The sequence below is a fragment of the Orycteropus afer genome, unplaced genomic scaffold (assembly GCF_000298275.1).
Source record: "Orycteropus afer afer isolate SDZICR_OR568_19922 unplaced genomic scaffold, OryAfe1.0 scaffold00030, whole genome shotgun sequence".
In the NCBI taxonomy this organism is placed as follows: domain Eukaryota; kingdom Metazoa; phylum Chordata; class Mammalia; order Tubulidentata; family Orycteropodidae; genus Orycteropus; species Orycteropus afer.
This window is the reverse complement of record NW_006921617.1, coordinates 14623103-14634544: the sequence shown is the minus strand read 5'-3', so window position 1 is coordinate 14634544 and position 11442 is coordinate 14623103. Positions and strand designations below refer to the sequence as shown.

The 11442-nt window shown below is 38.8% G+C and overlaps 1 protein-coding gene across 1 annotated transcript in view; it reads left to right on the top strand.

Moving 5' to 3' along the window:
* Positions 1 to 1488: 1488 nt before the first annotated feature.
* Positions 1489 to 11442, top strand: part of COLEC12 (collectin subfamily member 12) — a 100697-nt gene continuing 90743 nt past the window's right edge. Inside the window, exons 1-2 of the mRNA XM_042780254.1 lie at positions 1489 to 1507; positions 3495 to 3617. Coding sequence (XP_042636188.1) covers positions 1489 to 1507; positions 3495 to 3617 — 142 coding nt within the window. The remainder of the gene's footprint in view (positions 1508 to 3494; positions 3618 to 11442) is intronic.

Genomic DNA, 11442 nt, shown 5'->3' with positions numbered 1-11442 from the left:
GCATGACCAGATGCCTGTAGGCTACCTCCTAAACCCCAGGTTCTATTTTCTGTGTCCTCACTGACCAAATCTTCTGAGGCTCTTCTAATGGAATGTAAGAAATCACCCTGGAGAGGCATAAACAGCTCACCCACCATGGTCCTAAAATCTAAAACCAGCAATACCCCCATCAACCATAAAAGTGTCATCCAGTCTTTCTGCAGAAGGCTGGCCCAGCAGCCCTGTGCCTTTCATCCTTCTGTGTTTTACAATTCCAATCAAAGCAAGTTTGATGTTTCTGAATATGGAATGTGACAAGTTTGTGGGTACCTAGACTTCCCACTTTCCCAATTTCCAAAATATTATCACTCTAACTCAATATATAGGCTCTTTGTTTTATTTGAAACTGACAGATTATAGAGAAGAAGCTAGGTGAACACAGGTGAAGATCTGAGGGGGACAGGGGGTAAGAATGTGTGTGTGTGTGTATGTGTGTGTGTGAGAATGTTGTGTGTGTGTATGTGTGGTTGTGGATGTCTCTGTGTTTTTTATCCTCTAGTTAATGATGAGCTGTTAAGGTTTATTTGTTTTTCTCTCCGTCTTTTTTTTTGTGATAAATGTCATGAGGACAGCAGTACTTCAGTATAGGATGAGGTTGGATTCCAGTGGGAACAGAGAGGGAGTTTCCATTCAGATTAAGAGATCTCACACTAGGATGTTAGCATTGGAAACAGATAGGAAAGGTTGGCCAGAGAGAGGCACTATGGCACAATAGAGTGATCATGGCATCGGGAGTCAGAAAGACCCAGGTTGAATTTCTGGCCATGATGTGTCTAGGATATCATTCCAGCTCTCAGTACCAGGCCTCCTTCAGGGTTATTGTATGGATTAGAGATACTAGGCAGAAAGTACCTAGCTTAGAACCTCACACAATGTAGGCAGTAAGTAAACATCAGCTAACTGTAGATGATGCTGGTCATGATAAAACATCTCAAAGGAAGACTAACAGGGCCTGGTGATTGAGAGAATTGTAAAATAAGAGAAGATTCCAGAGTGTCTTTCAAGTTAAACAGTCCAAGGGACTTGGATAGTAGTAGTATTTTGGTTGAATGGAATTACCCTTTCATAACTGAATTATTTTCTGCTTTGAAGTTTTTGTTGATACTGCGTGTTTTCAGTAATAGAAGGCATGCTGAAATCAAAGGAATTTTTTTTTAATGTAATAGGGATTTTATTGTAATTATGTGGGACACATATGTACCAAGTGGACTCTAGGGTAGGACTGGTGGGATGAGTCCCATTTCTTCAGATTCATGCAGTTTTACAAGTCCCCATTTTGGGGGTAACAATACTACAATTGTGATAGCAGCTTCCCAAGAAATCCGAGAGGCTGAAAATGTTAGTGGGTGACATATGTACCACAGTTCACAAAAGGGTTAAGAAAATCAGAAGGAAGTTGGAAATTTGGTTTGGCAGGGCTAGTATTGAGGTCAATTTTGGACATGAAACATGGAACTGAAACGTACAGGTGACTATTAAAGAAATAAAAAGGAAAGCGCATAAGAGAAATGGAGACTTTGTGATGCAAAGAAGGTGATTTACTCTAGGTCTGTTTGATCAGTGAGTCTGACTTTACAGCCTTACCCTCAAACAGGTGGCTAACCAAATGATGGGTCCAGCATGATCATCATCTAAACTGTTGCTACTCAAAGTGTGGTCCTTGGACTAGGTATCACTTGGCCCTTGTTAGAAATACAGAATCTTAGCTCCCACCTCACACCTGCCAAATCAGAATCTGCATTTGAAGCTCCCTGTTGTGATTTGTAAGCACTTTAAAGTTTGAGAAGAGCTGTTCTAAAGTGTGGTACCCAGACCAGCAGCATCCATATCACCTGGGACTCTTGTTAAAATCCAGGCCTCTTCCTAGACCTTCTGAATTAGAAACTCTGTGTTTTAACAAGCCCTTCATGTGGCTCTGATGCACCCCGAAGTTTGAGAGCAACTGCTCTAAATCATGAATAAATAGATTAGATGACACTACCACCTGTGTCTGCAGCCCAGAACACAAGGATTGGCCAAACCCTGAAAGTGAAGTTTGAGTCATTTTTATATGCTCAATCCTATATTTTCATCATTTTGCATTAAAACATAGCTGAAGAACTCTTTTCACTGAGGAAGGGCACTATGCATATAATTACAAACCAAAGGAGAGAAACTTCAGCTGTAACTTAATCCTCATGATTTACCCACCAAAAGTTATTGAGTACAATTACTAGAGATCGGTGTTTTATATGCTAGATATAAAACCTAGAGGATTTTATTAGTTCTCCTAGAGGATGTTATTAGTAAGAGACACACAGACGAACAGGTCAGGAAAACAGGGAATCTTCTGATACTGCTTACGATGTAACTTTTACATTAAAATGTCCAGTCTTTTGTCTTCTGTGTTTCTAATCAGTCAGATGGAAAAACCCCTTTTTATGGTTAGTTTCTGGAGTCACTTGCAGAGTGATGATACTTCACCACTTAGACTAGAATGCTTTTCAAAAAGTTGAACTGTGAGCAGTAAAAATTTACCTCTTTTCATCAAAAATATCTGGCTTTCCTATTTGCTCCAGAGTTGTTATTCAAACCACTGTGATAACTTCAATAAGAGTCAGTGTCTGTTTTCTGTATGTATCTAATGTATTTGTTGTTGTTGTTGTTGTTGTTATGTGCCGTCGAGTCGGCCCCGACTCATAGCGACCCCTTCTTGGGTTTCCGAGGCAGTATCACTACGGAAGTAGGATTGCCCAACCTTCCTTCCGAGGAGTGGCTGGTATAAGAATGTTTATTTCTTGGGCATTTTAATCATAAGATTACCTATGTCTTCTGCTATAGGTCATAGTCCATGACAACCAGTGGCACACTGGTAAACTAGCTCTCCAGGGGGGGGGGGGGGGGGGGGGGAGTACTGATTTGTAGTGTTTGCCATTTTCCATAGTGTAAATATCCCCTTCTGAGTTAATTTCAAGCTACTAACTTGTTAACAACCAGTTACCAGAATTCCTAAAAATTTAACAGCTGATGCTCGCAAGTTACTGCAAACTAGCTCCAGCACATCACTGCAACAAACAGCAAAGTTCAAATCACTATTTTTTGTTGTTGTGTTTGAATTGCTATAAATATTATCAGAAATGAGCAGGTTTGAGTATTTTAATCTTTTGTCAAATAAATATTTTTATTGAAATTATCATTGTAATTATCATACTGGATTTGATTTGAAACTGTTCTGTGAAGACAAGGTCTGTGCTATTTTCAAGTCATATTGAAGACAGTTATAACAACATGACAGTAATATCTGAAGTGCATGTGTTGCTAAAGTGATAAAAATGTGTACTTATGAAATACAACTCATAGTATAGTAAGGCATATATAAATATTACTCAGTCATAATATTTCAGCCAGAATTCAAACAGATAATTTTTGAAATAATGTTCTTGGTTACTATTTTTAAAATATTACTTCTTTTACAGGTATTCAGGAAGGAACACAGTGTACCAAATGTAAAAATAACTGGGCACTGAAGTTTTCTATCATATTATTATACATTTTGTGTGCCTTGCTAACAATCACAGTAGCCATTTTGGGATACAAAAGTAAGTACTATTTCCTTTTTCTTCAAAATAGCAAGTTTCCCTTCATTGATTTAAGCATGGGGATGGGGTTGGAGACTTGATGCAAGTATGAAGTATCTCAGTAATACAACTCAGATGCAAAATTTACCAACATCATAACATCCATCTCTGTGTCTTGAGCTTCTTGTAGCCATGGAAACAGAAAGGGAAAGAGTAGTAACTTCTTTTATCCCATTTCAACAAGAGTAATAGAGTCCGTGGTTGGCACAGATGGTTACGTACTGGACAGCTAACCAAAGGCTGGCAGTCTCCATGTTTGGCAGTGCACACTCCTGTGGAAGGCATGCTGCATGCTCACCACCTCTACTGTCTGCAGCACACGCTTCTGCTTGCTACCACACTACCTTTCTACGTTTCCCTTCTTCCTTCTTTACCCCTCTTCCTTTTTTTTATTATTATTGTTTACCCCCTGTTAGCAAGAGATAGCAACCACATCCATATTACCCAGCCACACCCACCTCACAAGCCACCCCACCCTCCTGTACCATTTGATTGATGACAGATGATGACCAACAGCTGTCCAGGCCTGCCCTCAACTGCTCTACACAAGCAGACAACAGAGACCAGAGTAGCACACCTGCCCTGCCCCCAGAATATATCAAAACAAAACAAAAAACAAAAAACCAGGATGAAACAAACCAATATAAAATCATCAAATAAATACAACAATACTCTAATATCTCAGACACTGCAGACAACTTCATTTCACACAAGCAGGACAAGGTAGCTCAAGCAAGTGACCAAAAATCATGGTGAGAAAACTTTCCTGAGGCATAAATGGCAATGGAACTACCTGATAAGGATTTTAAAAGAATTATACTTAGAACCAGGAAGCTCTGGTGGCGTAGTGCCTAAAGCATTTGACTGCTAACCAGAAGGCTGGTGGTTGAAACCCACCAGCCACTCCTCAGAAGGAAGCTCAGGCAATCTATTTCCGTAGTGGCATGACCTCGGAAACCCAAGGAGAGGTCACTGTGACTCAGATCTGACTCGATGGTAGTGAGTTTGGTTTTTGGTATACTTAGGATCCTTCAGTAGAGTAAGAAAGAGATCTAGGAAAACATAGGCAAAACTCTAAAAGGGTTCAGGAAAACAACACAAGAAGTAATTGACAAAATAAATAGAAAATTAGAAACCATATTAATAGAAAAGAGAAATCCAGAAAATAACTCATTGGAATAACAAGGGCATATAACTGAATTAATGGAAGACAGAATTGGCAAAGTGGAAGAGAAATCCCTCAATACTAATCCGTTAGAGGAACAATCAGAAAAGAGAATGAAGCAAGCCTAAAAATTACATACTTAAAAAAAAAACCAAACTCACTGCCTTCTAGTTGGATCGGACTCATAGCGACCCCTCCTTGGGTTTCCGAGGCAGTATCACTACAGAAGTGTTATACCTTCTGAGGAGTGGCTGGTGGATTTGAACTGCCAGCCTTCTGGCTAGCAGTGAAATGCCTTAGGCACTATGCCACCAGAGCTCCCAAAACATTATATAAGACACAATTAAGTGAATAACTTACAAGTGATCAGAATGAAAAGCACAGAGAAAATTATTGAAGATTTATTGGCAGAAATCTTCCTTTATATCATGAAAGATGAGGAGATAATCCATTCAAGAAGCTCAGTGAACTCCAAGTAGGATAGACCCCAAGATAAAATCACCAAATCAAACTTTTCAAAGACAAAGACAGACTGCTGAAAGCAAATAAAATGTTACCTACAAAGGAGAATCAACAAGACTAAGCTGTACAGAAGTAACAGAGAATTGGGTTGGAGTAGCTTCTCAGAGACAACCAAACACCTTGAGAGAGAGACTCATTAAGCCTGTGGGCTCAGGACCATAGTCTCGGGGGACATCATGCTCAATTGGCACAACATAGTACATAAAAATCTTGTTCTATATCTTACTTCGGTGAATTGTGACTGAGGTCTTAAAAGTTTCAAGTGGCCATCTAAGATGCAACTATTGGTCTCCTCTCATCTGGAGCAAAGAAGAGTGAAGAACATTAAAGTCATTTGAAAACAATTAGTCCAAAGATATGATAGACCATGAGGCCCTCAGCCTTCAGGACCAGAAGAGACCAGAAGAACTAGATGGTGCCCAACTACCAATGCCAACCACTCTGAGAGGGATCAAAATTGGAGATCCTGGTTACAGTGGGAAGAAAAATGTGGAATAAAATTCAAAAACACAAAAATGACCAGAATTACTGGTCAGATAGAGACTGGTGGAACCCCTAAGACTATGGCCCCAGGTTATCCTTTGGGCCTAGAAATAGACTCACTTCCATGGATTGGCTCTCATCCCAACAACAGAAAGACCTACGTGCAGAACACCTACCCCAGGGAGACCCACCCCCCTACCCTAGGAAGATGCACCCCTTAGGTCAATCAGTCATGAGACATCAGTGGGGCAGCATTCACACAGAGAGAAAGCTGGAGAGACAGGGATGAATAGATAAGAAGGGCACAGGGAAGGGGTAGTCACAGGGAGGAGAGAGGGGGAGAGTTTTTTATGGTTGGATTGTAATCGGGCCCATGAAATCAAATGTGTATGAACTATTGAGAGTAAAACAAATCTGCTGTATAAATTTGCACCCAGAGCACAATTTTAAAAAAGTATATGGTGGTATTGAAGGAAAAAAAAAAAAAAAAGACTAAGTTATAACATCTTGCGAGAAACCACACAGGCAAGAAGGGAATGGGATGACGTATATAAAACCTTGAAAGAAAAAAAATGCCAAAAAAAAAGAATTACATATATAGAAAATTTGTCCTTCAACATCATGGTAAAATTAGAACATTCCCAGATAAACCGTAATTAAGGGAAATTGTAAAAACCAGACCAACCTTACAAGATATGTTAAAGGGAGGACAGAGAGCCAACAATGACAGACAACAGCCTAAACTTAAGACACATAGCAACATCACTGGGAAACAAACACAGATAAAGAAGTTTTGAAAATAATAATCCTACAAGACTGAAAATGGGGAATCAGAGACATCAATTTGTAAATGAAAACAACTATAAACCAAAAAGAGGGGATATATGGTGTAGTTACAGAAGTTTCAAATGCAAAAGAAGTCAAGATGTTATCAAGATAGAACAGATTATTTGAAATTTGAGAAGATAATAATAAATTACAGAGTAACCACAAAGAAAAGTAATAAACCTTCTAACCAAAATAAGAAGGAAGAAAATCATAAGGACTCAGTACACACAAAATCAACAGCAGTGAAGGAAATGAAAATCTGTAAACAAAATGAATTCCAAAGCCAAACCCACTGTCACAGAGTTGATTCTGACTCATAGCAACCCTTTTTAGGGCAGAGTAGAACTGCCTCATATAGCTCTCCAAACTGTAAATTCTTATGGGAGCAAACTGCCTCATCTTTCTCCTGCAGAGCGGCTGGTGAGTTTGAACTGCTGACCTATTGGTTAGCAGCTGAATGCTTTAACTGCTATACCATGAGAGCTCCTTAAAATGAATTCACCATAGAGAAATATAAGGAACAAAGGAATCATCAGCACCAAAAGAATTTAAAAAGCACACATACAGAGTAAAAGACCAAAACCAAACTCACTATTATTGAGTCAATTCTGACTCATAGCAACCATATAGGACAGAGTAGAACTGTCCCATAGGATTTCCAAGGCCGTTAATCTTTATGGAAGCCAACTGCCTCATCTTTTTCCTGCAGAGCAGCTACTGGATTCAAACTGCTGACCATTTGGTCAGCAGCCAAATAAATGTCTTAACTAATGTGCCATCAGAGCTCCTTCACATAGCAAAATGACTGCAATAAAGTCCTAACTATTGATACTACACTGAATGTAAATGGATTAAATGTATTAATCAAGAGATAAAGAATGGTAGAATGCATAAACAATCATGAGTCATCAGTATGCTGCCTATAAGGGACACACCTTAGACAGGAAGATAAAATAAAAATCAAGTGATAGAAAACATACATCACCAAACAACAACTAAAAAAGTAAGAATGGCAATATTAATTTATGATAAAATAGATTTTAAGGCAAAAACCAACATCAGAGACAAGTAAGGTCATTATATAATGATTAAAGAGTCAATCCAGCAAGAGGATATAATTATAATATATATCTTTGTACCCAATGAAAGATCCTCAAAATACAAATCAAACTTCAACAGAATTGAAAAGAGAAATAGACAACTTCATGATAATAATTAAAAGAGACTTTAATACACTGTATTTGATGAAGAACAGAACAACTAGAAAGGAATTCAAAAAAGGTACAGAAGAGCTAATCAACACATCATCCAACTGGACCTCATAGACATCTACAGAACACGCTACCCAACAAAAGCACCATATACATTCTTTTCCAGTGCACATGGATCATTCTCCAAAATAGACCAAATGTTAGACTACAAAGCAAGCCTCATTGAATATGGAAACATCAAAATAGTACAAAGCACCTTCTCAGATCATAATAATATAAAATTAGAGATCGATTAACAGGAAGAGCAAGGAAAAACAAATCAAATACATGGACACTGACTTACACCCTGCTTAAAAACTACTGGGAAACAGAATAAATAAAAATGAAATGAAAAAAATTGCTTGAGTAAAATGAGAGTGAAAACACAACATAACGACACCTTTAGGATGCAGCAAAAGCAGTGTGCTCAGAGGTCAATTTATAGCAATAAATGTACACATCAAAAAACAACTAAAATCAACACTTTAACCTAACACTCCAATGATTAGAAAAGTAACAGCAAAAGAAAAAGAAAAAACAGAGTCATCAGAAGAAAGGAAAAAATAAAGATCAGAGCAAACATAGAAAATAGAAACACAATAGCAAAAATTAACAAGACTAGAAATTGGTTCCCTGAAAGAATTAATAAAATTGACAAACCACTGTCAAATTTAACAAAGAAAAAGAAGGCGATGATGCAAATAACATGAGTAAGAAATGAAACGCATGTCATCACAACAGAAACAACTGAAATAAAAAGGGTAAAAACAGAATACCGTGAAGAACAGTATTCCAAAAATGTTTTAAATCTAGAAGAAATGGACAAATTTTAGGTAGGTGGTTATTGTTAGGTGCCATCAAGACTTGTAGCAACCTATGTACAACCAGTCGTGCACCAGCCTCACGATCATTGCAGTGCTTGAGCCTATTGTTGTAGCCACTGTATCAAACCATCTCATTGAGGGTCTTCCCTTTTTTTGCCAACCGTGCTTTACCAAGTATGATATTCTTCTCCAGGGACTGGTTTCTCTTGATAACATGACCAAAGCACAAGAAATGAAGCCTGGCCATTCTTGCTTCTAAGGAGCATTAGAGCTATACTTCTTCCAACATGAATTTGTTTGTTCTTCTGGTTGTCCATGATATATTCAGTATTCATCACCAACACCATAATTCAAATGCATCAATTCTACTGCCGTAATCCTTATTCATTGCCCATCCTTCACGTGCATATGAGGGTATTGAAAAGATAATGGCTTAGGTAGGTTACCTTAGTCTTTAAAGTCACATCTTTGCTCTTTAACATTTTCAAGTGATGTTTTGCAGCAGATTTGCCCAAGGCAATACATTGTTTGATTTCTTGACTGCTGCTTCTATGTGTGTTGATTGTGGATCCAAATAAAATGAGATGCTTGACAACTTCTATCTTTTCTATGTTTATCATGATGTTGCTTACTGGTAGAGTTGTGAGGATTTTTGTTTTCTTTAATTAAGGTGTAATCCATACTGAAGGCCGTAGTCTTTGATCTTCATCAGTAAGTGCTTCAAGTCGTCTTTACTTTTCAGCAAGCAAAGTTGTTTCATCTGCATATCGCAGGTGGTTATTGAGTCTTCCTCCAATCCTGATGCTTCATTCTTTTTTATGTAGTCCAACTTCTTGGAGCATAACCCTAATACCAAAGCCGGGCAGAGATACCACTAAAAAAGAAAATGATAGAGCATTATCCCTCATAGGAGTTCCAGTAGTGTAGTGCCTAAGGCCGACTCGACGGCAAATAACAACAACAACAACAAGTGCCTAAGGCACTTGACTGATAACCAGAAGGCTGGCGGTTCAAACCCACCAGCCACTCCTCGGAAGGAAGGTTGGGCAATCTACTTCCATAATGATACTGCCTCAGAAACCCAAGGAGGGATCGCGGTGAGTCAAGTCCAACTCAACGGCACATAACAATATCATCCCTCATGAACATAGACTCAGAAATTCTAAACAAAACCTTAGCAAACATCATATTAAAAATAATAATAATAATGCATGATGACCAAATGGAATTCATTCTAGGTATGTAAGGATGGTTGAACATTAGAAAAACAATCACATAATCTATCACATAAATAAAAGCAAAGGAAAAGAACTACATAATCATATCAATTGATGCAGAAAAGGCATTTGACAAAATCCAAACCCATTCTTGATTTAAAAAAAAAAAAAAACTCTCAGCAAAATAGGAATTAAGGGAAATTCTCTAATATAATTAAGGGCATCATGATGGTAATGTTTGTGTGTCATCTTGGTTGGGCCTGCTTGAGTGGTTGGGCAGCTAGTGGTAGTTATTCCCCATGATGAGACTGGCAATCAACTCCATGGTGGGATCTACCACAAACAGCTGAGTACCTGCCTTTGGGATGTGGTCTGCTTCCTGTATATAAGGAGAAGCTTTGAGAATGGTCTCTAGCTTATGGCATGCTTGGACCCTGCATGTAGCCATGTTGTTGCTCAGCAGATTGCTATGCTCTGCCGACCTTAGGACTTAACAGTGGACTTAAGTTAATGGCCTGCCGTGTGGTTTGGTAACATCGGGACTGTGCCATTTGACTTGTCAACCTTGGATCTTCTCATCCTCAGCAGTCAGCAGCTGTCTGAGTGAAGAAATGCCTCTAGCTCCAGTGGGCCAGGAGCAGGAGGCAGAGCTGGATCCCAAAGTTGAGGGGCTTTCACACAGCCCCTAGAGCCTGGCACTTTGAACTTGGAGTTAAAGCCTCCAAATTGTGAGAGAATAAACGCCTGTTCATTAAGGCCATCCCATTTGTAGTATATTCTTGTTAGAGTGGCACTAGGTAACCAGAACAGGCGTATTACAAAAACCAATGGCCAAAATTATTCTCAACAGAGAGAAATTGAAAACATTCCCCTTAAGAATGGCAATCAGACAGGGATGCATTTTATCACTGATCTGGTGGTGTAGGGGTAAGGCATTTGGCTACTAACCAGGAGGCTGCCAGTTCAAACCTACCAACTCCATGGAAGGAAGATGCAGCAATCTACTTATGTAAAGATGTACAGCCTTGGAAACCCAATGGAGGCAGGAAAGAATTACAAATAGAAACAGGAAATGCAGGGAGGAGGTGGGAAGAATGCTGTTACATTGTAGGGATTGCAACAAAGAGTATGAAACAAAATGGTTATTAAGTTTGAATGGAAACTAATTGCTTTGTAAATTTTCACCCAAACCACAATGAAAAGTTTAAAAATAAATAAAAGGGGAAAAGATTAGCAGTTCAAACCCACCCAGAGGTACCCTGGAAGTAAGGCCTGGAAATCTGCTTCTGAAAGATCACAGCTTTGAAAACCCTGACACATGGAGCAGTTATACTCTGCACAAGTGGGGTCTCCCTGTTAGAATCATCTTGTCAGCAACTAATACCAACAAATGATTTATTAAAGAGTCCTGGGGAGTTCCGGCAAGATGGCGGACTAGGCAGAAGGATTGCACAGACCCTCTTCAACAAAGAAAAGGGAAACCAATTAACACAGACA